The sequence below is a fragment of the Phacochoerus africanus genome, chromosome 3 (assembly GCF_016906955.1).
Source record: "Phacochoerus africanus isolate WHEZ1 chromosome 3, ROS_Pafr_v1, whole genome shotgun sequence".
Taxonomy (NCBI): domain Eukaryota; kingdom Metazoa; phylum Chordata; class Mammalia; order Artiodactyla; family Suidae; genus Phacochoerus; species Phacochoerus africanus.
In genome coordinates, this window is record NC_062546.1 from 109,840,735 (window position 1) to 109,868,574 (window position 27,840).

General features: G+C 46.1%; 1 protein-coding gene across 10 annotated transcripts; it reads right to left on the bottom strand.

The window, feature by feature from the left end:
- Positions 1-1,228: 1,228 nt before the first annotated feature.
- DCTD (dCMP deaminase) lies at positions 1,229-27,660 on the bottom strand. 10 transcript variants are annotated; one of them, XM_047772306.1, is made up of 7 exons: positions 27,287-27,361; positions 25,678-25,792; positions 25,158-25,293; positions 6,154-6,270; positions 4,710-4,806; positions 3,041-3,090; positions 2,615-2,704 (listed from the first exon to the last, which is right to left on the bottom strand). In XM_047772306.1, exons 2-6 carry the CDS (start codon positions 25,783-25,785, stop codon positions 3,051-3,053), a joined length of 498 nt encoding a protein of 165 aa, XP_047628262.1. In that variant the 5' UTR covers positions 25,786-25,792; positions 27,287-27,361; the 3' UTR covers positions 2,615-2,704; positions 3,041-3,050. The 10 variants fall into 10 exon arrangements, with proteins under 10 accessions (XP_047628259.1, XP_047628254.1, XP_047628257.1 ...); XM_047772303.1 differs by lacking the exons at positions 3,041-3,090; positions 27,287-27,361 and adding an exon at positions 27,543-27,660 and having other exon boundaries at positions 1,229-2,704; XM_047772298.1 differs by lacking the exon at positions 3,041-3,090 and having other exon boundaries at positions 1,229-2,704.
- Positions 27,661-27,840: the final 180 nt, after the last annotated feature.

Below are 27,840 nucleotides of genomic sequence, written 5' to 3' on the forward strand. Positions count from 1 at the left end.
TAGACCTTAAACAAAAAATACTTTATAGCTAAAAAATGCTAACCATACCTAAACTTTTCTGCAATAGTAACCTCCAAGATCACTGATCCCTGAAATAAAGATTAAAAATGAAAAAGTTTAAAATATTGTGAGGAGTTCCTGTTGTGGCTCAGTGGTTAACGATCTGACTAGGAACCATGAGGTTGCGGGTTTGATCCCTGGCCTTGCTCAGTGGGTTAAGGATCCGGCATTGCCGTGAGCTGTGGTGTAGGTCACAGATGTGGCTTGGATCTGGCATTGCTGTGGCTCTGGCATAGGCCGGTGGCTATAGCTCCGATTAGACCCCTAGCCTGGGAACCTCCATATGCCATGAGAGAGGCCCTAGAAAAGGCAAAAAAAAAAATATATATATATATATATATATAGTGAGAATTATCAAAATGTGACACAGAGACATGAATTGAGCAGATGCTGCTGAAAAAATGGAGCTGTTAAGCTTGCTCCAAGAGTTCCCACAAACCTTCAATTTGTAAAAAATGCAGTATCACAGAGCACAATAAAAAGAGGTCTGCCTGTAAAGGCGTGCAGCAAATTCAAGTTTTGCTTTTTGGAACTTTCTGGGATTTTTCTTCTGAATATTTCCAATTCAAGTTTGGCTGAATCTGCAGAAACTGTGACTACAGATGGCTGGCCGTCCAGGAAACTAGTCCCTAGACATATTTACAAATGTGACATAAAAATGACACGCCCCTTGCTAAAAGGTCTCACAAGTTATTTACAGCATCGTAAAAATCTCATCTATTTTCTATCTGTAAATATCTTTACTGATTTCTTTCTTCTACACACCTTTTGTTTTATGCCTTTTGGAGCAGAGGGGAGGGGGTCTGGAAGAGATAAGAGAGGAAAAAAGTGAGGAGAGAAAAGGAGACTTAGAGGAAGAATGCACTAAGAAAGCAGAACTGGGACTGAAGAATTACGGGAGGGAGGGGGTCTGGGATCTGTCAGATGGCCACACCCAGACGGAGCAAAGCCCGCCAGAGAAAGAGGGAAGAGGTCTTTCTGGACATCTTCAGTCTGGCCCATGAAGACGCATCACATCAGCTCTGGGGAAAGCACACAGCACCACTGCCTCCAACTGTTCCCTGAGCCTGAAAACGTACGCAGTGTGCTTCACAGACAACTCAGAAATGACAGCAATGGACAGACAAGCACATAATTATAATATAAAAAGGAACATACTTCGGCATGGTGGATTTTAATAAGATTTTAATAACTGTGGTCAGGAGCCAAATTACGAATACCCCAGAACATGGAGTACAAAACCTCAGAGACAAAAAAAAAATTCATAAAAATGTAAGAGCACTTTAAACAGTCATAATCTTTAGGATAAAGAAACCATTTTCTCAACAAAAGTACTGAGCACGTCTAATAAAAACTAAATGAGATTAAAGACAAGGTGCCCGGCTACCCATTCCCCAAATTGCAGCGATTAGGAGGGTGAGATTTGTGTTGAGGACGGCAGGGGGCCAGGAGGACAAGCAAGCTCCCATCACACACAGATCTGGAAGAAACGCCTGGAGATGGGTTGAGCTCTCTCCCGTTTCACTTTAGGATAGGCTAGAGCAGCCTTGAAAATGAACACTACTGCACTACTGGTCAGTGGAACAGCAGGTATGTGCTCAGCCCCTACCCATACCACCTGCTCCATGGAAGGACGTGGTCCTGGGGTGACACCAGGAGACAGGCTGCCTCCTCTGGGAACTACTCATTATCCAGAAAAACTAATGTAACAGGTCTGTGCCACCAACAAACCAAAGATGAGAAGAACAGGGGTCTGGGAGTTCCCTGGTGGCTCAGTGAGTCAGCAATCCGGTGTTGTCACTGCTGGGGGCTCAGGTCACTGCTGTGGCATGGATTCAATCTCTGGCCCAGAAACTTCTGCATGCCACAGGGGCAGCCAAAAAATAAAACAATGGAGGTCTCCAGCCCCAGAGGGATACTGTGCCACTACCTTGTGGGTAGCAGGTCAGCAGAAGTGGAGAAAGAATCGCAGGCTCAGTTATGCTCATTGTCTGTCGGGACAGATGTGGCCCCCCCCATCCAGGTGTTTCAGGTGGTTGGGTGTTGGTTCCCTCAACTCCCTAAAGCAAATGCTTAAATGCTAATGCCTTATGGGTCCCTTTTTTTCTCCCAAAGGCATCATACGTTATGCTTCACTTGAGCCAGATGTTTGGACTGGGGTGTCTGCTCATCCAGCTAGGAACACAACTGCAATGATTCATCAGTCCTTCCAGCACACGGAGTGTTGAAGAGCAGCTGTGAAATGCAGTGCACGACACACAGCTGACGCCCTTCTGCAGAGCCACCAGTATCCCAGCAAACCAGGGGACAGGAGGGAAGGTGCCCACTCCAAACCTTCGAGACATGTCATCCACAGCTCCTTTCTTTGAAACCCTCGATCAGTAATTTCAACAGATGCTGATTCTAGGTGACGGGAGAGAGTCGGGAAGATTGGAGGTCTTATGTTCTTTAGATGTGGACGTGTATGCCCTGGCTATTAAAAAGTTCTGTATAACTTCCAGATGAAAGGCATTAGAGCTTCTTAGAAGAGGATAATCCCGATCTGGAGATGCAATGATGTGTCACTCACTGGAGTGTCTCACTCGCTCTGCTGTTAATTGAATCAAAGTCAATGACAATCTGGCTGCACTTTGGTGTGAATTTCCTAAACACAAGAAACAAACCACATCAAGATATTATCCAGTGAGTAGTTTAAGCAATTTGTTTACTTTGGCTTCACTTAACATCTTCTGTGGGGTGGGGTGGGGAGGAGGTTCCCTGGGATTCACTTGATATTTTTTCTCTCATAAGAGCCAATTAGAGGGCAACACACCGAGAGACACACTGACACCGGCCAGGAATGACTAAGACAAAAACAAGGATGCATGGGGTGGCCTGGTTTGTGTGTTCTACAGCTAGCTGAGTTCATGAATTACCAGGGAGTCACAGGAGTTCTAATAAGTTAGCTGCACGACATGACATCAATGACTAGTTTTCTCACCAGATTTGTCTTACTGTCTAGGAAACGTCTGCAGCCAACTTGGAATTGCTCTAAAACAAAAAAAGAGTAAATTTTCTTCTGCTCTTGTGCACAGCAAAAGCCAATCAGCTCTCGTGAGGAGTCATTTTTAAAATCACGTTCTGCTAATGCAGAAGTAAAATAAACCCATGATATTTTTTAACTCACTAATGTACCTTCTCAAACAGTTAAAAAGGACATACTAGGGAATTAAATATAGTCTTAAAAAAAAAAAACAAACCAACCAGTCAACAGTCAATATCTTGTTAGTATTATGCAAATAATTTGTGTCTCATAAGGAACAATAGTTCAAGAGATTCATTACACATAACCTACAACCCTAGAAGACTCCAAGGGGTGAGGTATGTTACCAATTATAAGGACCCCAACTGCTGCCCACAGATACCATGAAGGAACTTGGAAAGTTTTCAGTCTCGGGAGTTCCCGTCATGGAGCAGTGGAAACGAATCCAACTAGGAACCATGAGGTTTCGGGTTCGGTCCCTGGCCTCGCTCAGTGGGTTAAGGATCTGGTGTTGCCGTGAGCTGTGGTGTGGGATTTGGTGTTGCTGTGGCTGTGGCGTAGGCCTGTGGCTACAGCTCCGATTAGCCCCCTAGCCTGGGAACCTCCATGTGTCGCGGGTTTGGCCCTAAAAAGAAAAAAAAAAAAAAAAGAAAGAAAGTTTTCAGTCTCAATAGAAGTTTCCACCAGGAACCAAAGGTGGTTGAACTTAATCACAAGTAACTCATACCTCCCAATCCCTGCCTTGTAAAGACAAGCATATAAATCCTAGTGACTCCAAATCTCAATTTAAACTATTGCTGTCGAAAGAATTCCCATGTTTCAACCTGGCAGGTTACTTTCACCCTGAATTTTTTATGTCAGAGTTGTTACATCTGCAAAATTTATAAGGGTTTAATGTTAACTAGTAAATTTTATTTTATTTTATTGTCTTTTTGCTATTTCTTTGGGTTGCTCCCGCGGCATATGGGAGGTTCCCAGGCTAGGGGTCAAATCGGAGCTGTAGCCACTGGCCTACGCCAGAGCCACAGCAACGAGGGATCCGAGCCGTGTCTGCAACCTACACCACAGCTCACAGCAACGCCGGATCGTTAACCCACTGAGCAAGGGCAGGGACCGAACCCACAACCTCATGGTTCCTAGTCGGATTCGTTAACCACTGCGCCACGACGGGAACTCCAACTAGTAAATTTTAAAATCTCTCTGGATTTCCTACTGTGGCTCAGTGGGTTAAGGACCTTAAGTTGCCTCCCTGAGGATGTGGGTTCAATCCCTGGCCTCGCTCAGTAGGTTAAGGATCCAGTATTGCTGTGAGCTGTGGTGCAGCTTGCAGACATGGCTTGGATCTGGCGTTGCTGTGGCTGTGGTGTAGGCCGGTGGTTGCAGTTCTCATTAGACCCCTAGCCTGGGAACTTCCACATGCCACAGGCGCAGCCCTAGAAAAAAAAAAAAGAAACAAAAATACCTATGCTTAGAGTTATCTTCCGAACCTTAGCACCTCACATTTAAAAAGATGCTTCCACGTGGGAAAGTCAGGCATCACAAGGAGACATGAGATGTCAGACAAGGTCAAATGTACTTCTTCATCAAGTTTTCACACCACCTTCTCCCCCAAGGGCTTCCCACATACCTGAAGGAAACCCCGGCCATTTCAAACATGAGCCTCGCTGCTGTTGTCTCATTGCTATCGTGGTATTTATCAGACATGAAAATAACTTCTTTTATCCCTTAAAAGGCAACAATGGAAGAAACCTCATTATAGGCCATCGAGAGAGTGCAACAGACCTAAGGACAGAAGCCCTGGTGGTGTCTGATTAAGCACCTTTCCTGAGTGTGCAAGAGAACACGATGTCCAGTTACCCAAATATGCATCTGCTGCTTTCAAATACAGCAGTGGATGGATTACATTTAATCTGCCCTCCAGTCTTTTACGGACTTTTTAAAAAGTACATGCAAAGGGAAAACATATCAAATAGTCAAGCCTTGATCCGATTAACAAATTTTCTTTACTGCTGGCAATCAAATATTCTTTTTTCACAAGGCAATGACTCCTAACTCAAGAGGCTAATGGGGTTAGGGAAAATACTGGCAAAATCAGAGATCAGGTCTATTGTGCTTCCAAGAACAGCTCTACAGACCGCGTGCAGCCAGCTCGACAGAGGGTGGATCTGTTTTCCTTCCCTGTCTCACCAAGCGGGGCTCACGTGAGGGCCAAGAATCTGAAGGGCACTTGACACTCCACCCTGCTCCTTCACCAGCCTCGGAGGGGACCACGGGAAGCTGATCTTCACACATGCCCGCTGCCGCCTCTCTGCTTAAGGATGGTGAGGAAAAGTCCTGAAGGATGGGGCAGTACCAGTGAGGAAGCCCACGATGTTCCTTAACGGAGGCCCTTGACCCTGATCCCGACAGACCTCTTCTGCTCAGAGATCCACAGGCTTGTGACAAACAGCCCTGCTAAGCCACACATCTGGCTAACATGTTAGGTCTTTAAATCTCAAGCTGAGAGTTTTATGGAGCTAAAGGGTAGCTGAGTCTTAGATGTGACAGTCTGAGAATGGTGAATTAGTCAGAACACAAGGATGTAGATTTATGGTAACGGTAACGCAAGGAAAACGTAAAGTTGTATCATTTGAGTCTTGTGACATTTATAAGCAAAGAGATGTTTAGGTCCTCAAATATCTACCAGATATTAGATACAAATTAAAATTTCATATACAGCCTCCCAGCTGACCTTGTTTCTGACAGAAGTTCATTTCTCTCCCTCCCCCTAATCTATGCACAATATGTCAGAGAATAGTAAATTGACAGTAATTATATGCAATGCCTGTGTTGTTTTTGGCAGCTTGCAGTTTAAGAAGTTGCAAACCAAATTAAAAACATGCTAAGAATCACAGAGGATGCAATTAGTCTTAGACTATCTGGCACCATTCAAAAACAAAACATGGGAAATATCTTGCAGAGCTGATAGTGCAATTAATTTAGATCTAAACAATCACAATTTAAGATCAAACACATCTGCAGTGAGCAGGCAGCAATGCAAATGTGACAAATGGAAACGGCCCGGGTCCTACCTGCCTGGATGATGAGCTTAGCACATTCATTACACGGGAACAAGGCGACATACATGGTACAGCCTTTCACATCCGCCGAGTTTTTGTTCATGATGGCATTCAGCTCGGCGTGGCACACTGGTGGGTTGGAAAGAGAAAGAAAGAAAAACTCAGACTGCAGCTCATGAAGAATTTGCTAATAGGGTTGAGGCATCTTCTGTGCCCCCTCTCAAATAACACAGACAATAGACTCAATTGTTAAAAAATTGATTAGAAATGCAAAGTACCGAGAAATGAGGACCATGTGGTCGGACAGGATGAGCAGCCAAACCGTTGAGTGCAGCAGTCCTGGGTCTGTTAGCACCTCGAGGGGCCAGGAGGGACCAAGGTCAAGTGTCTTCACCCACTCCAAGCAGAGCAATAGCTCACTGCTCCACAAGACCCTGGGGTATGGAACTGCCAGCATAAAACAGCTCATTTGTGTGTTGATATGCACAGGTAGGGCTATTTACTGTGGCAGTTAGGAGGGCAAAGAGCAATTTTAAGAGCAAAAGAATCATGAAGTGAAGCTGAGCACTTCCATCCCTAGGGATCTGACGCACCTTGTCATTCTCAGCCCACATACACCCAAGCAAAATGCCCGAGGACAACTAGTAGTTTGTCCTCCGGATGAAAATTATCCAATCCACTTAATGACAATGGAAAGTCAAGTTCTTGCTACAGTGGCCCGTTCCACCAATGATCCCCAAACCCCAAACGGTGATCCAAGGTTGTCCCCAGGCCTGCCTGAATTCAAGGTTAAGGAGGTTCCCTCCTGTCCTCTCTGGCACCTGCTAAAGCCCACCCATCTCCCCCAGGCTATGCAGCTAGGTATTTCCAGCCCCTTATCCGCAGGGCGCTCCTTTGAGGGAGCCAGCAGTATTCACCGCTCTGATTTACCCTGGAATCCCCCAGGTTGCTGTACTGCTTTCTACTCTCACTGTTTAAGTGGCTGGGTGCCTTATCTCAAACCAGTCTCCTTGTGGCAGTGATGCGCAAACTCATCTGCCTGCTGGAGTCCCCCAGGGGGTTTCCACAACACCCATAGCTGTGCCCACACCTGGAGACTGAGACGGTCTGGGGTGTGGCCTGGGCTCTGGACTATTTAAGAGATTCTCCCACGTGACTCTGACCTGCAGACACGTTGAGGAAACACTGCCTTATAGGACCCTCTCGTGTCTGCAAGGGGACTACGCACACGAGGGTCAGGTAAATGTTTGCTGAATGAATTACCGTCTGGCCATGGTCCAAATCATACACAACTGCTAATGATAAGTGTGGGGGCCTTCGAGGGTCTCCCCCTCCCTCTCCAACTCATCAACCCTTTACCCCCAGTACCTTCTTCCAGGAGGGGTGAGGCTGTAAAACAAAGAATGTTGCCCACCATTCTGTTCTACAAGGTCAAGTAATTAGGCACTGCTGACCGACCAACCCCCGAGAGGAATTCAGGATGAAGTACAGGATGAGGCACTCTGTGCTCTGGGAAAAGAGGCAGAACAGGCCCTTAGACAGTGAGACGGCTACTTCAGGAAAAACGAGATAAACATTTAAAGAAAATATTTTTATGAACCTGGATTCTTGCATCTTCCCATACTTAGTAAAGCACTAAATTCATTAACTGAGGTGTCTGTTCCTTGTGACTGGCAGTAACTTTACGCCAAGATGAGAGCTGATAATGGCACAATTTCCTGAGCCAAGATCCTATACATGCTGGCTTTTCTCTCCCCTCTTCGGAGCTGTTCCTCAGAGCTCTCTGAGGGGCCATCACCAGGGCTGTACCTCAGTAAGACCCTGAATAAAACTCAACTCACAGCTGCCGTCTTTTTTTTGTTTTGTTTTGTTTTTACAGCCACACCAGAGGCTTATGAAAGTTTCTAGGCTAGAAGGAGTTGAATCGGAGCTACAGCTGTCAGCCACAGCCACAGCCACGGCAGCTTAGAATCTGAGCTGAAGGGAGTGGGAGGGATCGGGAGCTTGGGCTTATCAGACACAACTTAGAATAGATTTACAAGGAGATCCTGCTGAGTAGCATTGAGAACTTTGTCTAGATACTCATGTTGCAACAGAACAAAGGATGGGGGGAAAAAAATGTAATTGTAATGTACACATGTAAGGATAACTTGATCCCCTTGCTGTACAGTGGGAAAAATATATATATATATATATATATAGCTCTGGGATCTCCTCCACCAGATTCTGATAAACTAGCTCTTGGGCTTTGAAAAAATAAAAAAAAGAATCTGAGCTGAGTGTGCGACCTACACCACAACTCACAGCAACTCCTTAACCCACTGAGTGAGGCCTGGGATCGAACCTGAATCCTCATGGATACTAACCTAGTCCATTACCACGGCCACATCAGGAACTCAACTCACTGCTCTTATGTTCTGCATTTTTCTTCCAGTCAACAAGGCCTTAAAAGAAGAGTGGCCTAGGAGTTCCCATTGTGGCTCATCAGAAATGAATCTAGGAGTTCCCGTTGTGCCGCAGTGGTTAACGAATCTGACTAGGAACCATGAGGTTGCGGGTTCAATCCCTGGCCTTGCTCAGTGAGTTAAGGATCCGGCGTTGCCTTGAGCTGTGGTGTAGGTCACAGACATGGCTCAGATCTGGCATTGCGTGGCTGTGATGTAAGCCAGTGACTACAGTTCCGATTCAACCCCTAGCCTGGGAACTTCCACATGCCTCAGGTGTGGCCCTAAAAAGACAAATATATAAACAAATAAAAAGAAGAGTGGCTTAAACTCATGGTTCTTGTTTGTTTTAACAGGATGCTCACTCAGTGAATCTAGCTGGCTCAGACAGTATACAGACCCTGGACCACCTGCTTCCCCAGGTCTCCTGGATTTAGGGGGTGTTACAACTGGCTATGGGTCCCAGAGCGGTTCTGCAGTGCTGCAGGTGGAAAGCTGACCTGGGGCCTCTCAGGAGATGCTGGGGAGTGTTCACCTTAGCCTACGAATAACTCGATTTAATCAAGAGTGTAGAAGTGAGCTGTCTCTGGCATTGTTAAGAAAAATCTAAAGGAAAAAAAAAAAAAAATCAGGCTTAATCAGATCACAGCCTGTCAGAGAACAATCCCTGCTGGCTGTGAAAGGGTCTGAGCCTGGCTCCCTGGAACACAGTCCTGTAAACCCCACAGGGCCCAGTGGGTGGGAGGGCACTTAGGGACTGTCAGGGCACTGGCCTCGGAGGGGTCCCTTACCCCCCATTTCCTTCCCTGGTGACCCAGATGTTCCCAAGATGGGATTAACCATGCTCAGGTTAGGAACAATTAGATGTAATTGTTTCTTTTATCTCCCCCTTGAGGGCACAGCCCAGTCTTCCAGGTTCAGTCTAAGCCCCCTAGAGCCTAATGCTATGCTGTGAACATAATGGGTGTTAAATATTTATTGAATGAATAAAGGAGGTAATGCAGATTCCAATTACTGATGGTGATATAGGGAAATACAGAGTCCTCTTAAATTCAAATATCAAGTATATGCTTTCCCACCTAATAACCATTTCTTGATGGTGCTGGTATTAATATTCAGAACCACAGTTTCTGAATTGTTAGGAAACAGTGATGCGGTCTTCTGTAGAATCTCTACAAACTGTCACATTGCTGCAACTACCATCCTCTAGTTCATTCCAGGCAATTTGGGGCACATTTTAACATTTTATGTCTGGATTCATTAATGGAAATAATCGTATGAAACAGCATCTCTTGGGCAGCATTCGACATCCCTGTATAAAGGGTGGTTTATAGAAATAATACACAGGACTATAAGCAGACTTCTTTCTCCAAATCTCAAAATCACAAGACCAAAAATATAAAGGTCCTTGTTAAACAAGGGGTCTACTGGGTATCTAGAGCAGCTGGGTGTCAGGCACATGTGACACACTGTAAAAGGAACAGGTCACAACCAGTCTGGTTCAAAACCAGACAACAACAAAAACGGAAGTGAAGCGTCCCATCCACACTTCATTGCTCCTGCTCACCCCCACACCCTTCAAACTTCAAACATGGCAACACCCATCCCAGCCCCTGAACCCCACTTCATGCCTGTTCCCCAAGGCTGAACCTGAGGTTTGAAGGGGAAACCCAACCCCAGGAAGCAGTCGACACTGAGCCTGGTCCCGCCCACCTTCCGACCCCCTGTGCTGCCTGTCCAGACACTGAAGTCTGAAAGGCTTCATGTTTCTGGCCCAGCTAACCTCTTAGCTCCACGAGCTTCAGCAACATGGCTCTGACCCTCAATTTCCTCCAAAACCATCCAGGAGGCACTACTCAGTCAGGCCTCAGGCCCCAGGTTGTCCTAGTTCATGGCATCTGCTGGTTTCTGTGGTGGAAATACTCCCCCAGTGCTGATTCTAAGGTCCCAGTGTGACTGCGGTTGAGAGAGATGCTGCTTGGCAGAGATGCTGTTGGGGAGAAATGTGTATATTCCTCTCTGTGAGCTAATAGGAGGTAGTGCCCACACCCTGCCAGGCAGCCTGGATGTTACCTATGCCCAGTCCCCTTCTGGCTGCAATCTCTGGACCCTTGACTCATGACCTCCTCCTACTCCAACCTCTCAGCATCACCAGACCACTTCTCTATGGGACCCTGTCCTGCTCTGGCCTTTCTGGGTATTTCCCAAGGTTCAATCCTGCTCTTTGATTTTCCTCCCACAGTCCTGGATTTTAAGAATGCATCCTTTCAGGAGTTCCTGTCGTGGCGCAGCAGAAACAAATCCAAGTAGGAACCATGAGGTTGCGGGTTCGATCCCTGGCCTCGATCAGTGGGTTAAGGATCCGGCATTGCCGTGAGCTGTGGTGTAGGTTACAGACATGGCTCAGATCCCACATTACTGTGGCTCTGGCGTAGGCCGGTGGCTACAGCTCCGATTAGACCCCCTAGCCTGGAAACCTCCATATGCTGCAGGTGCGGCCCTAAAAAGGACAAAAAGACAAAAAAAAAAAAAGAATTCACTCTTCCATAGACTCTCAGAGAGTAGGTCTACCTGTAAAACCCTGCAACATACATTTCCAACCCCAATTTCCCAGTTTCTCCGCAGGCCTCTTCTTCACTATGATAAACAAGTCACAGATATTTGATGGCACTGTATGAAGAATACACTTATCTTTTCTGAGCGCTAGTGTTTTTATAGTGTGAAATAGCTACAGCAAGAGCTACAAACAAGCCTGAGCACAAAAATCAACCAGGGCGGATGATTCTGCTAGTGACCTCTAGATGAGCTTAGTTTTTATATTCGTAACAGGAACCAGGACCAAGAAATCCAAAGGTACACAGTGGCTAAGAAGTACTTCAAAAGATAGCTCAACTCATTCACACACACAAGAAGATGAATTTTCCAACTACTTTCCAGGAATTACTCATCTACGGCTGAGCAATACGCAAAAGAAATCTTCAAATACTACATGTATATTTGTTAAGCACAAAAAGTGACACAAAACACTTCAAGGATTCTCAACATTGTTTAAAGGAAAAGCATCAAATGCAGAAGAGATCAGATTTATGCTTATAAAGTTCTTGATTGCTAGAAGGGGAATCTCTCTTTCAGGTAATTATAAGACAATTCACATGCTTTGGTCTTTTTCTCTCTCTCTCTTTTCTATTACTAACTGTCAGAATTCAGAACTGCATTAACCTTGGCCCATTGAGAAGAGACTATATAATTAGAAAACTGTATTTTTCAAATTCCCTCTTACTAGGGCTTGATTAATCCTTACTGTCTCTTGTAGGCGTTTCTCTAGAAGTTTGACAAATTAACAGGATATAGTCCGTCCTTGGTTAGATTTAAGAGATTTAACATTTTATAGATTTAACTTTCATCTCGTTTGATGTAAGACTAATACAACATCTATTTTAGACAGTCACATTATTAAGGTTACTTGAACAGGTTTAAAAAAAAAAGAAAAAAAAAACCTTGGAATAATGCTAAACAATTGCTTATTGCTGCACAAACCATTTTTTCTTTTTTGGCCTCCCCACGGCATATGGAGTTCCCAGGCCAGGGATCAGATTCAAGCTGTAGCTGTGACCAACCTAAGCTGCAGCTGTAGCAACACCGCATCCTTAACCCACTGAGCCAGGCAGGGATCGAACCTGTGTCCCAGCGCTCCCAAGACGCTGCCGATCTCGTTGTGCCACAGCGGGAACTCTTGCATGAGTAATTTAGTAACGTGATTCTACCCCAAACTGACTGTCATGCGGCTACCAGGACATGATGGGAAATTCTGGGACTGGATAAAATGTGGCGTCAGGAAAATTAAGTTTCACTTCCAGTTAAAAAAGTCTCCAGGTTATTTAAAATTTCTCATTTTCAGTAGCACAGGATTTACCTGAAGAAAATGACTTCCTCGGACCTGAGGCGAGTCCGCCATGCCTGACCTGGAAAGCGGGCAGCCAGGTAAGGCAGCCGTGTTAGGGACAGCTGAAAGGTCCAGACGCAGAGCACCTGCTGCACTGAGCCTGACCTGCCTGCCTGCGGCCAACACTTGCCAGGCTTGAGTGTTGAGCCTCAGTATCCTTGGGGAGCGCTCCTGTACCCCGGACTGTTGCTCGGGACCCTTCAGCCACCCACGTTCAAAGCACTGATGGTTCGGTTCCCTGCCAGGACTCAGGAGCCAAGAAGAATGTGCTTATGGCCATGAAAAGGTGAGAAGATTCACCCTGCAATTAACAACTGACACAAAACAAGGCACCCAAGTCCAAGGCTGACCCATGCATTTAAAAAATAGCTCAATGTTATGGAGTTCCAGTTTTGGCTCAGCAGATTAAGAACCTGACTAGTATCCATAAGGATGCGGGTTTGATCCCTGACCTCGCTCAGTGGATTAAGGATCTGGTGTTGCTGTGGCTGTGGTATAGATTGCAGCCACAGCTTGGATCCCGTGTTGCTGTGGCATGTGTGGTCCTAAAAAGCAAAAAATAAACAAATAAATAAAAACTTAATGTTGGTTTTTACAAGATATTCCGCTTCTATTCTGATGTCAAAGCTTTTCTGTCATTACTTCTTTTTTTTTTTTTTGTCTTTTTAGGGCCGCACCCTTGCAGCATATGGAGGTTCTCAGGCTAGGGGTCAAATCAGAGCTGTAGCTGCTGGCCTACACCACAGCCACAGCAACAGGAGATCTGTGCCGTGGCTGTAATCTACACCACAGTTCACAACAATGCCAGATCCTTAACCTACTGAGCGAGAACAGGGATTGAACCTGTGTCCTCATGGATAACAGTCAGATTCATTTCCGCAGAGTCACAGTGGTAACTCTCTGTCGTTACTTCTTGAAATCAGGGTCCAAGAGTTTTTCCTTCTGGAGTCACACAGGTATGGGAGGGCTCAGGGGGCCCATCTCTCTCGGAGCTCAGGCACCCCTGCCCTGGACACCCTTCAGATGCCTAGTGGAGGCGTCTACTGAGGGGTGGGGCAGGCATCCCCTCCTCTAACAGGTCCATTTCAGGAACTGCTTCACTGCTTCAGGAGTTAAAATCGAATTTCAACTACTTATTTCTTAATTATTGAAAGATATCCTGACATGGCCTCATCTATCACTGCCAGCCTCCAAAGCACCTATCCTTCTAGTCAATTATTTAATAGTAGAGAAGCCTCCAAATATCATCTCCCCCAACCTCCCGCCCCACCCAGCACCCCCACAAAAGTTATAAAGTGTTCCTTATCACAGCTGCCCCCCAAATCCAAAACAAATGTTGCTGGAATTTGGCCCCAAACAATATCACTCTTCTACCTTATCCGCCCTCTGTGAAGCTTTCCTATTTGTACAGGAGTGATGGGATTCTTAGCTTTCAAAGGATTCAAGATTAGGGTGGGCAGGAGTTCCCACTGTGGCTCAGCACGTTGTGAACCCGACTAGTATCCATGAGGATGTGGATCCCTGGACTTGCTCAGGGGGTTAAGGATATGTCTCTGCTATGGCTGTGGCATAGGCCGGTGGCTGCAGCTCTGATTTGACCCCTAGCCTGGAAACTTCCATGTGCGATGGGTGCGACCATAAAAGGACCAAAAAAAAAAAAAAATTAAATTGAGCAAGAGAGAGGGAGAACCAACTTAGAAATGGATGGCTGCATCAGTTCTCTGAGACAACACCAACAACACAGGCTTGGCCAACCCACCCACTCCCCACCCCTTTGCTCAATCTTGCCCTGGGACCACCCTGAGTGCTCCAAGGCCTGCTGCCCTCTCCTGGCTTCCCAGACAGAGCTCTGCCCTGCCTCCCTCGCCCCTAAGCATCCCTTGGTACCCGGCTGCACTAGGGAGAAAAAGTGGTTCAAAACTGTAGCACCAAGTATTGGTTGTGTGCTGAGCACTCGCAGGGCTGGGCAAAGGGCTGCAGGAACAGGCGGGTCCAGGCTCTCCAGAGCCCAGGCCCCACCGGGCAGGAGACGCCCAGCATGGACAAATCAGAGGACCCAGTCGAGGCCACAGGCCCTACAGAAGAAGGGCCATGGGAGATGCGAAAATCCAGGAAGCAAGGGTTAAGTGCACTGTTTGTTGGTAGATAGGAGATGAATCTGCAGGCAATACTGTTTCTACAGAAAAATGTATTTGGATTACAGATGGCTTTCCAAACAAAAGGATTCTAAACCCTGGGATTTGCCTACACAAAGGTTCAAGTCCTAGCCTCACTCAACTATGAACAGGAATAATAATACCTTCCCTTCCTAACTCGCGGGGTTATAATGAAGAGTGCGTAAGGAAAAAACTCTGTGAACAGAGAGAATGCTGCCAATGAGGCTGAAGTTACCAAGTAAAAACTGGGCTTATTTTCAAAGAACAGACAGCCTCCGCCCTAGCTGGGCCTGGCTACCATGAAGACTGTGGGAGGCGGGATCCAGAGTAGAGGAGACAGGTGACAGAGCTTCGGCTCCACTGGCCGCACCCCCAACTATTCCATCCCCTGTGCTTAGAATCAGATGTGTTGGATCGTCCCCGCCAGCCCCGCCCGAGGTACAGTCAGTGGCCTTTCTGTTCACAGGATAAAGTAACTGAGAGCCCCTACCTTCTGACATTAAAGGGCACATGGTTCCAGTGGAGGGATGTTTGTTATTGCAGCCTAGGTTTGTGAGTGAACATAAAAGCAGGTGATAGTGATAGTGCAGAGGATCCAGCCTTGTTCCTGGAAAAGGGATCTTTTGGCATCTGTTTTGTTACCACCCTGGGCTCCGAGAGGAGGTCTCTGCAGCAAGAGAATGACAGCACTGAGGAATTCTGGCTGGATGTGGGATCTAGGGGATGAGCTCTCTTAAAATTCAGAGACCACCAAGTCCTCCAGGTGCCTGGGCCCAGGCCACTCCTGGAACAACGCCTCCGCAGCTCTGCCTCCTCCTCACAGACTCTGCCTCTCCCTCCTGCACCCGGTGATGCCTCAGCCTCCCGCCTATAAAAGAGCGGGAAAGAGACCTGCCTCCAAGACTCGCCACCAAGACAGCGCCAAAGACGGACTTGGTAAATGTCGGTGCCCCCTGACTTCTCCTGCCCAGCTGCCCACCCTGAGACCAGGTAGCCCAGGCTGCTCGGCTTGGGGGACAGCAGGACAGACCTTTTTCCTCCCTCTCTCCCTGCTCTGGTCCCTGTCCCCTGTCTGCCTCTTCCTAAGGCTGCTGGCGGCCACTCCGGGAACCCAGGGGAGCCACCTAGCCCCAATGGCAGTGCTTAGGGCTAAAGAGATGTCTGGTTGTGGTGTTTCCATTATTGATAATAAAGTCCCTGGAACTCTAATTACCTTGCTTCCCCACATGCTAAGGGCACACAATCAGGTTAGAATGAGGAGGAAGTGGAAACTCTGTGCTTCATTGGTGGCCAAGCTGTGTCCATTGCCCTTCCCGCTGTTCATGTAAGAATACGTTTGATGCTTAAGAGGTGCTGAAGCAGGAGGGAAACGGAACGCTCTCCAAACTCTCTCCCTGGCACAGAGTGTTCCAGGGCCTTCATCCTGAGGGCCTTTGTCCTAGCATCTCTCTCAGCAGGATGCTCCTCCTGTCCCCAGACACCCAGCACCCCATCTTCATCCAATGGGGCCTAGGGAACCCTTCAGATCTCTGTGTAACCGTCACTTCCTAGAAAGGACTATTCAATAGCACCTGTTTATTCCATTCATGTTCACTTTCTCCACTATTAGTCTGCAAGCTCCTTGAAAATTGAGACCATGTACATTATTTACTGCTGTAGAGTGCCTGGCATAGAATACATACATATAATACATGCCCTCTAAGCATATGCTGAACAAATGAATGACGACAGGTGAACGTCCTCTGAAAAATATGATGTATTATAAAATGTAGTTATAATTTTTAAGAAGCATGATGCTTTAAGAACTCACCAACAACAGACCACTCAAACTAGTACAAGAATACCCAGAAGAATACTTATTTCAGTCCCTATTACTCACATGCAGGAGGGAAAACGACAATGAGGAATTCTGCTTCCCTTTTCCACCTAAACTCAAAATTAATGGCATTTTGAACAAAGTCTTTTAATTGTAGAACTTAAAAATTCATGCTTGGTGATCATACTCAATATTTTAAATTTACTGTGGCATCTATCATGTGGAAGAAGCACAGAGATAAAATTTACACCTCCACTAATTGGCGAGGACCTGGGCGTCAGCCGGCGTGAGCAGGGGGAAGATGGGCACTTCCTCACACTCCACCTGCCCTGTAGGCACCAATATTCTCCGTTTATCACGGGACTTCCTGATGCCAGGTGAGGACCATGTCTCAATTAACATCACCACATGGACTGAACGATCCACAAAAGGATTGCTCAAGCCCTTGCTTTCTATTTGGTCTTGGAATAACTTCTTGCCTCCCCAGAGGTATAAGCGTGCCTCCTCTGCTCATATATTTTCTTGTACTTCACAGGGGGTCTTTTTCTTCATCTCTGCCCTCCAACCATTCTTCATCCACATCTGTGGGGTCACCGACTCTCCAGCCACCCCTCCTGCCTGTGTGTGCCGTCTCCATCCGGTTTATTTGTCTCGGAACCGGGCGGGATCTGAATCTCTGGAAGGAGGGAGGGAATGAAGTCTGTTTCTCTCTATCAATCTGTCCACACACACAGATGCGTATTCCCTGTGTCGCTGCTGCCAGCAGCTGTTTACAGCAGCTTTCACCCAGGATGCCTCCAGAGCTCCCCTAAGACCCGCTAAGCAGAGAAACAGCACCCTAATCGAATACAATCAAAGCTCTATTGTCTGATTTTTCCTGAGAATTTTACAGCAGGAGGAGTCCTCAGTGATGCTTTATTCCACAAGGATATTGAGAAGTGAAGTGTCAAGTTGTGTATCTAACAACCCCACAATCCCTGAGTTTACGTACACCACATCTGGAACCCAGGCTCAGGATGGTCAGTCCAGAATTCTCGCACTTGAACCTGATAACTGTGGTTTTAGACACTGTGGGGCATTTCTTAGCTAACGTGCATATTACAGGCTTGTACAGTCCCAACCAAATTTAAAACAAAAGCTTAAGAATTAAAAGTTAATAAAAATATATAAATATTTGCAAAAATCTCTAGGAGCCAGATTTTATTGCATTTTTCTGGGAGCAAACTATCTATCTATCTATCCACACTCTATATATGTTTTATATATATTCTACTTTAATACTGGTATTAAAGCTTATGAAAGATAGTCTTAATAAAAAAAATCAAAATAAAATAAAACCGTACTCATACAAAGTGAAGTAAGTCAGAAAAAGAAAGACAAGTACCATATGATATCACTTACATGTAGAATCTAAAATATGGCACAAATGAACCTATCTACAAAATAGAAACAGACTCACAGACATACAGAACAGATGTGTGGTTGCCAAGGGGGAAAGTGGAAGGAAGTGGGATGGATGGGGAGTTTGGGGTTGGTAGATGCAAACTATGACATTTAGAATGGATAAGCAATGAGGTTCTACTGTACAGCACAGGGAACTATATCCAGTCTCTTGGAATAGAATACGATGGAAGATAATATAAGAAAAAGAATGTGTCTATATATGTACGCCTGGGTCACTTCGCTGTTCAGCAGAAATTGGCACAAAACTGTAAATCAACTATACCCTAATAAAAATAAATTGTTAATAATTCAGGCCGATTTCAGAAAATACCAGTCAACATCAGCATATCTGACACAGAATAGATCAACAGAATCAAGACTCCAGAAGCTCGTCAGTGTCAACTGCTCCTTGTAACTACAGTGCATGTAGCCCAGAGTTTCTAATGAAGATTCATCAAATGTAAAGATTCAAAGAAGTTATATTTATGATTCAGATAATTAATGAGCTCACATACTTAAGATAACCTAAAATAGGTTGAACGTGGCCCTGAAATTTTATTGGGGCTCTTAACCTCTCAACAAACCTTTTGTTTAGAAAGACTGTGTAAAAGATAAACTTCAGGCCACTTCCTGGTCATGAGTTTGGAAATCACTAACCTTGAAGTATTTTAAGTTTTATTATAAACTTCCATGAGGTAAACTAACTCTTTATAAATGAAGACCAATGTGTATTTTCCTGGGTAGGTTTGATTCCATACGTGAGCATTTGAGCTTTTCCTACATCTGCTCATTAGAACAGGGAGGTATTGTTACTAGCTATCCTTTGTAGATATTCATGTGAAACAGTAATCTCTGGCTCTACAAAAATAGTCTTGAACCTAGAGATTAAAATACATAGAGGAGTTCCTCTGTTGTGGCACAGGAGAAATGAATCTGACTAGTATCCATGAGGATGTGAGTTCGATCCCTGGCCTTGCCCAGTGAGTCAGGGGTCTGGCATTGCCGTGAGCTATGGTGTAGGTCACAGATGCAACTCAGATCCCATGTTGCTGTGGCTGTGGTGTAGGCTGGCTGAGCAGGTCTGATTCAACCCTTAGCCTGGGAACTTTCATATGCCATAGGAGCGGCCCTAAAAAGCAAAAAACAAAACAAAACAAAAACAAACAAAAAACCCATAGATAAAAATCAAATAAATGAACAAAATCATGATTTGCTCTTTTTTCTTTTTTTTTTGGTTGCACCCATGGCATGTGGAAGTTTCAGGGTCAGGGATCGAACCCGCACCACAGCTGATCTGAGCCACAGCAGTGACAAGGCCAGGTCCTTTACCTGCTCAGCCACCAGGGAACTCCTTTTCTGAAGACTGTTCATAAACAATTAAATACACAAGTTGAACTGGTTAATTCTCATGGAGAGCCTCATATACAGGCTGTTGTATTTCCCTGTTTATAAAATACCACAGGGAACCTGAGTTTGCCATTCTTTTCATAAAAACAATCTATTTTATTTCTTTACCGTGAACTTGCTCAAAGGTCTTCCACTGATTACATTAGTTATTTTGTATAAAGATCCCTAATTAGACCCACCGTCAGGCCACAGCTACTGGATGGCTGGGCAGGGGAGGGATGCTGAGGTGACATCGGAGAAATTAGAATTCTGCAGGAAAAGCAACAGTGAGTCATCAAATCCATGGATCTGCCTAACAAAACCAGAGGGCATTCAATTTCAACTGGCTGAGGGAACGAATTTGATCTTAATTACTAAGAAGCTCTTACAAGTTGTGAGGAAGTCACAGCTTAAGAAGGATCAGCCTCCCAACTTCTTGATAAATTAGTTTCTCAAGACTAACCTTTTGGATGCCAAAGAAATACATCACATGCATGGCAGTCAGGAAAATGTCAGTGTTCAAGGGGGTAAGGTAAATGGCTAAGTAATCACCAAAATGACATCTGTGCATGCTTAACAATATGCTAAACCTGAAAAATAAAGATTACATTTAAATATAAAATTTAAAGAAGCACTGCCACACACTGGCAAAACTGTTTCGCACCTTAATTAATTCCAGCGTTTTCCATCCCAGCATCATGTCTTTTTAGAGTTTTCCTGCAGAAATATGAATGGACGCTTGCAAAGCCCCACATGTCCATTGCTGCCTGGTGCATCAGAGGGTAGGGCTAAGCCACCTCTTGGGAGATCAAGATTATGTTCCCTTCTAGGATGCAACAGGCAAGGCAATCCTGCCTTCCCTACTGACTGAGATGGAAGAGAAGGCCAAGCAGAGAGGTAGGTGTGCTCCCCACAAATCCCTTCCCCAATGGGAACCTGCACAGCAGGAAAACGCATGCAAGCCTGATGGACCTGGGGAGCACTGCTAAAAACACGAGGATTAACGATCCTCCTGAGTAAGACAGAAGGAGATTCTATTCCAACACTCTGGTCTGTAAACTATGTCATCACAATTGGCCACTGAAACGCAACGAAAGGGTGCTCTCTGAATTAGCATGAGTATTTCACCTCCATTTTATAAAATTGGTATTTTGATTAACATGCACTTCACTCTGATGAATTCTACAAAGAGAAAGGAACAGAAAATGACAGCCGAATACTTCACCCTGGGTTTAGCAACCACCCTCCTCATAAAAATTAAAGTCTTCCAAAGTTTTTTACATGGTAAATTAGATAAATCTGCTGCTTCCCGGGTTTTTCACTGTCATTCATGTGAAAAGATGTCACTATAATAACGCTGACTTCTTCCTGCCACTTACTGTTACTGACATCATACTATCTTTTGGATTTTTCAGGAAAAGTATAAGATAAAAAGCAGTTTCTTTGGCAGGGGGACTCTTCATTTTCCATATTAATACCACATTATAATCAAATAGTTTCATGAAGTTTTGATCCTAAGCCTGGAAGAACAAAAACACCCTTTAAAAATGCCTCTCCAGAGACACAGCCCAGAAAAAGCTCCATCTTCCTAGTCTGTTACACGTAGTCTGTGTTTATCTCCTTTCCACAAAGTGTCAATCAAGACTAACGGCTTCCAAACTTACAGAATTAATAAGGAGAATTAAGTTGTATACGTTACTAGCAAATGCAAACTTACACAATTCCCAAGCTCCCCTTCAGAGAAATGTTAAAGCGAGTCAGGTGCAAAAGGCTTTCTGCTTGATCCTAGGTGCAGGCTGCAGGCCACTCCTGGGGGTCATTTGGTGGAAGTCTCTGTTTGCTCCAGTGCATAGTGAGAAGAAGAAAATGGGTGGGCCACTCTACTATGATCTACCTATTTCAGAAAAGCTGAATTCTTGTGCTTCCCCATAGGAAGCACAGGGCACTGGCCTAGGAATTAGATGTCACCCTGCCTATGTGGCACTGTATTAGGTACTTAATGTTTCTGGACCTTCATGTTCCCACTTGCAGGCAGCTTAGACCCGTGTGCACAGAACCCCAAAGCACCACTGAGGTTCTGCCCGGGGGACAAGGAGAGTCAACAGACTGGCAAACATCACATCCAGCACTTACATACACTCTTCCAAACACACACAAATGTTTAATAAAGTTCAGATTAATGCAAAATATTCCTGATATCAAGTAACTTTTTACCATTGTGAATTTTCTTACTCAAAAGATATTGGAGTTCCTGCTGTGGCTCAGCAGGTTAAGAACCTGACCAGTATGAGAATACTAGTCCAATCCCTGGCCTCGCTCAGTGGGTTAAGGATCCAGTGTTGCCGTGCACTGTAGCTAGGCTGCAGATGCAGCTTGGATTTGGCGTGGCTGTGGCTGTGGCATAGGCTGGCAGCTGCAGCTCCATTTCAACGCCTAGCCTGGGAACTTCCATATGCTCCAAATATTAATAAAAGGTATGATCTTATATGTGAAATCTACTAAACAAAAACAAACACACAGGTACAGAAAAGATAGGTGATTGCCAGAGGTGGGAGGTAGGGGCGGGAGATGGAAGAAACAGTAAAGGGGGTCAAAGTTACAAACTTTCAATTATAAAATGAGTAAGTCCTGGGGATGTAATGTGCAGTATGGTGACGGTATTGCATATTTGAAAGTTGCCAAGAGAGTAGATCCTGAAAGTCCTCATCACAAGAAAAAAAAAATTTATTTGGTAAATGTATCAAATATCCATATATATATGAATATTTATATATGAAAATATAGATATGAAGGTACTTTATATATATGAAGGTGCCTTCATATATATACACGAAGGTATCATGTTGTATACCTTCAAATAATGTAATTTTATAGGTCAATTATACTTCAGTTTAAAGAAAAAAGATACTAATAGTTTAACTAGCATTATATAGGGAGCTGGAAAGTTTTTTGGTTTTTTTCAGCATTTAAAAGAGGGTCCACATATATGCAGAAGAATTAGGAAATCAGTGATCTAGAACTCTAAATAATTTCTAAAGCTCCTTGAGAGGGATGAACACATCATCTACCCTTCCTGAGATAACAGCCCAGCCACCATTACTGTCAGTGAGGAAGGAAAGGGTTAATTAAGCCCACCCACCCAAGTCCAGACATCATCACTTTTTTTTTTTTTTTGGTCTTTTCTAGGGCTGCTCCTGAAGCACATGGAGGTTCCCAGGTTAGGGGTCGAATTGGAGCTGTAGCCACTGGCCTACGCCAGAACCACAGCAACTTGGGATCCAAGCCAAGTCTGCGACCTACACCACAGCTCACAGCAACGCTGGATCCTTAACCCACTGAGCAAGGCCAGGGATCAAACCCGCAACCTCATGGTTACTGGTCAGATTCTTTAACCACTGAGCCATGATGGGAACTCTAAGACATCATCACTTTTATACATGTATGACTGAGTCACTTTGCTGTACAGCAGAAATTGACAGGATACTGTAAATCAACTATAATAAATTTTTTTTAAAAAAGAAAAAATGGGTTTAGTAATAGTTCCTATCTCAAATAAATAAATAATCACCAAACATTCCTTTTACATCCAAAGCTACCTAAACATTTATCCTCTATGGCCCAAAATCCTTTCAAAAGACAAGATAGTGTGCAGTGAGTCATAGCTACTTAGACTTAAAGCCCATCTTTACATGTATTATGACAGTAGTGATACTAAATGCCTTTTAAAAACCATTTAATACCTTCTACGACTTTTATGGTACATCAAATTACAAGCTCACTCTCATGAAAAAAAACTGTCTGCATTCTAACCCAGCTACATGCAAAATGAATAATTGATAAGTAAGAGGCAAAGAGCTTTGAAAATCTAGAGGTATCACATGGGTAGTAAAAAATAATGCAGACAGACAACCAGTGCCCTGAAACCCGGCAACCATTCAGTAAAATACAATCAGTGAAGCTGGACAAATGCCTGTGTGGGTTTTTTGAATTCCTTCTGGAAAGGATCTCTGAAAGGTCCAACTTGGACCAAAGGCAAATGTCTCAGAACAAACACAATCAGCCACTCAAGAGGTTCTGGAAGTGAGAAGCCCGGGGACTGTAAATGTGCTGCAAAGCCTTGGGCTTCTAGGTCACTGCCAGAAATGTGCCTGAGGCTCACGAAGATTGAAGAAGGCATGGGTCCCCCCGGGAGAGCCACTCACTAACCAATGAAGGCCCCTCTATGCCAGTTTGACCACCGGCATCTTTCGGTAATAGCCTCAGTGCTCCGGACTGGAATCTCCTAAAAAGTCCTCCACCAGGAAGCTCTGGAGCCAGAGCTATCTGTCCTGACCCGGTGAGTAAGGGTTAGGGTACCCACACAATGCCGTGTGGACCTTGAACACAGCGACCCTTTCATTTTTGCAATTTTTATACCCGACCTTGAATGTCCTGTGAAAAATCACCTTTTCATGTGCTTACACACAAGGAATCACTTCCTTTCTTCCTTATTGTTGCAACTGTACAGAATCAAAACCTGATGACAAAACGTTTCTAAAACATGTCACCACATCTTTCCCATCCTCTCTCTACTCAGCTATAAAGCTGGGCCTGAGAAGACATTTTTGCCCTCTTTTCCCCAGAATCCCATTCTTCCTCCTCCTCCGGGAGGTGGGGGGAATTAAATGGGCTAACCTGACTATGAAATCCCCTTAATCACTAAACTGTGTTTTATTCCCTGAAAGCCCTGAGTGCTTTGTAGTTCTCCCCAATCTCATTCCTCAATTCTTCTCCACCTCCAGGCATGGTTTTTCTTTTTCTTTCAAAAATGAAGCAGTGGCCCTGAAGCAGCTTAAAAAGAAATTTATGGGGCTTATTTAACATGATTAAGGTCCAGGAACATTAGTAAAAATATATAAATTAGGCTAAATGTTCTCAAGGAAAACCTACCAGGGAAGAGTCAACGAAACAGAAAAGACTCCCATCGTGCCTGAGCCTCATTTCCTGAAGGCAAGCCTTTCCCATCTGGATGGCCTTCATCCACTTTACTGCCGACAGAGGCTGGCTGTTCAGCTCCAGACATAAACACAGGTCCCAACATTAAGAAAAAGCAGCAGCCAGCCTACACCACCTTTTTATGGCAGTAGTTGCATATTCTTCAGGGAATTAAAAGAAAGGTGAGGCTTGGCTGGTCCCTCCCAGATAATCTCTGAGGTGAGACTCCCTGGGGCTCAGAGAGAAAACAGCATCCAGCATCCTTCCCTAACTTAAAGATGGAAACCAGAGATGGCCAGGCCAAAGGTCCTCAGTTCCATGCCTGCGGCTTGCGGTCTGACCGCCGGTCACCTGGGACTGCAGAGCCCAGGGAACAGGAGGAAGCCACTGTGCCATCCACCCCTGTGACGTCCAGCTCACAGTGCATGTTCTGTATCCTAGAGATCAGCTTGAGCCAGATTCCCCTGGGAGGTGGAAATGAACCCTGCTTCTCATCAGAGCAAAGCCCTGGCCAGTACGTGGTTAGCTGGCTCTGCTTCCAAGTGGCCAAGAAACAAATGGCAGAGCCACTGTGTCCATTTCACAGCCTCCTCCCCAGGGGCTGTGGCACTCTGCAGAGAAGCCTGCCAGCAGTAAAACAGGACTGCTTGTGGAACCACTGCCATGCTTCTGCTCACTGGCTTTCTTTGGATTTAAGGAGAGGGAGGCGGGAAATTGGGGTAGTTCAATAGGATGCTGCTTCTTTCCAGCTGTTGATAAGTGAACAGGAAATGACGCTTCCTGACCATCCGTCACATTTAAGCACTCATCCAGGCTAGGCCGATAGGTGGAATGGAACACAAACGATGCCCTACCGTAAGGGTATTTGGTGTCCAGGATGTTCTCTGCTGTCCTCCTCCAAGGCAAGAGGTCATCACTGCACCCATTGGGCATTCCATTGTACCCGATGCCCACAATCTTATTTTCTGCATTCACGATGCAGGCTCCGACCTACAGGGAAACACACCCAAAGGCTCAGTGACTTTGAAGGAGGACTGGCCTGCCACCAGAGAGGCAGTATGAGAGACCAGAGGCCTATGGAGCTCCCAAACGGCAGGCAGCTTCTGGATGTGCTAAGAGCTCTGTGTCTCTGGGGTATAAGAGGCAGTGAATGATGGCATGTGACAATTTATTCTCTCACAGGAAAACGTGAGCACTCAGGAGTGCAGCACAAAAGACAGCAGGTTTTCTCTGCTTCCGTAAGCGGGCGGGTGTCCACAGAGTCTCTTGCTTGTATAATTGGCTGATGTGTGGGAATCTCTATGTCTGCTTGTAAAACATTCAGAATGTAAAACTGAATGAATTCCCAAACATTCTCCTGTAAAACTCACCTACCTGGGAATTTGGATCTTTGCTCCTCTGTGCTGACAGGAAGGCCACTGCCATGAAATACTCAGGCCACTCCAAATAGTCATCGCGTTTTTTGCAGGGCACTGTGCTCATGCTGGGTCTAGAAAAAAAACACAACAGAACAGCGGTCGAGAAACACATTTTGGTCAATCTGCTTTCCAGCTTAACCCAAGCACATTTCAACTTTGGATCGACAAAGTCAGACAATTTCAATGTACATTTATCAATCAGAAATGACAGCACCTGAACCCCAGGCGGTCTCTGGTCTTAAGGAAAAAAAAAAAAATTAAGAAATTAAGTTCCTATTTCAGAAGTTTGGGTTCAGCCTGTAAGGCTATTCCCAGATATTACATCTAGTCACTGCTTTCTCATAGGATTTACTACGCATGCCTGCCCTACAAATCACTCTCATCCTTTACATCTCCCCCACCAAATGGAGCCAGCACAGGAGGGAGGGGAAAGGGAACACTGATTGACCATCTAATATATTTCAGACACGGTGAAAAATGATACATAGCATCTCACCCAAGCTTCATTCTGAGCTAAAGTAACTAACATTCCTCTTACGAGAACTTAGGTGGCTCGCCTGAGATCACATCACATGATTATCCATCCATGCTGGCTGGATTCCACTTGGAGCTGTCCCAACTGTGATATTCATTTGTGCCTTTCCTTTCCCCAGATGGCACAGAAGTTATCTGTACCGAGTAATGAACCAAATGAGAAGAAGCTATGAAGTGTGACAAGAGTACTAAGGCAAGATCTCAGTAACACTGGGCTACCCAGCAGGTGCAAGTGGTCTCTCTTCAGGGAGTGGCCCTGAAGGGACTTAAAACTCCCAGGAAGGAAGGTGTCCTTTCAAAGGAGAGGAAACAAGGGCAAGGAAGGAGGGCCACACAAGACCCAGATGGCTCTCAGTGAGAAGTCTTGAGAAAGCCTGGACACCTGGGCTAAAGGGGAGATTTCCCAGCAGCTGGGTGTCAGGATCTCCTGTGAAGTTTAGGCTATCCCGCACGGTGGAGGGGCCCAGACTGGGGCGCAGCCAACACGCTGGCACTGGGCACCACTGTTACCCACTGATTACATTGCCCAAATTCTGAGAAGCCTGTAAACCCTCCTAATACGAAGCGATGTTGGATGGAACTTTACCACCTGGTTTAACAGTCAGTCTCCGTAGTCTCTGCTGGAGACCCGGTTAACTGCTTGCTAAACAGTAGGTTAGCAAGGAGAGGAGAAAAAGGAGAAAGGAATTTTTTTCCTCGGTTTGGTTTCACGTTCGCTGGTGCCCCCGAAACCCAGCGGCAGAAGTACAGGAGGGACGAGCCACCCGCCGGGATACAATCAATGCTTCTCCCGCCACCCTCGATTCCGATCCCGGGTCGGAACCACGCACCCCCAACGCACACGTGACTGCTCTTTTCAGGTCCCCCCGGAACCACCGGGCGCTCTCGCCTCCCGCGAAAGAGAAAGCGTCCTGGAGGCTTGAACTGACCGAATACCGCGGCCCCGCGCGCGTTTGCCCAGCGGAGGCTCTAACCGGGATGGTGCGTCCCCAGGACTCCCTGCGCCCCAGCCGCGCCACGTGGACCCGTACCGCTGCCCCCGCCCTCCCTCCGGTCAGGGTCCGCGACCTGCAGGCCGGCGCTCGTCCCCGCCGCCGCCGCCGCCGCCGCCGTCCCGCCCCGCGCCCGGGAAGGAAGTCGGCAGAGGAGGCGGGGCCGCCGCGTGGCCGGAAGGTGGCGGCCGCGCGCCCCGGGATGGGAGCCGGGGGGCGCGCGTCGGGCGGGCAGCTCCTCCGCAGGGTCGCCTGCGCACTTGTCCCAGCCGCACAGTTAGCTCGCCCAGCCCACCTAAAGATCCGGATGGCGCCCTTTAGGGCCAGCGCACGAACGTCTCCTTCCGGGCCGGCTGGCACCCTTTGTTGTGGGGGGTTTGGGTTTCACCGTTGACTTTGATCTGGCGGCGGCGGCCGCCGAGCCCCGGCGCCCGCGAACCCATCCCGAGGCCGCTGGGCGGGACCTGCGCGGTCGCCCGGCCACCCCGGGTCGCCGGGAGGTACGGCAGGCGGCCGCTCCCGGGGCTCTGACCTTAAAACCATTGCAGTTTTCAGATCGCAGAAAAGTAGGTCGTTTTTGTTGTTGATGGTGC

What these genes read in the sequence shown, in the direction of transcription:
- DCTD (XM_047772303.1), bottom strand. Translation starts at nt 25,785, where the DNA reads ATGAGCACAGTGCCCTGCAAAAAACGCGATGACTATTTGGAGTGGCCT. An exon ending in GGACACCAAATACCCTTACG is followed by an intron (nt 6,271 to 25,157) that starts GTAGGGCATCGT and finishes CCAACCCACCAG; the next exon opens with TGTGCCACGCCGAGCTGAAT. An exon ending in ATGGCCGGGGTTTCCTTCAG is followed by an intron (nt 2,705 to 4,709) that starts GTATGTGGGAAG and finishes TCTTGTGTTTAG; the next exon opens with GAAATTCACACCAAAGTGCA.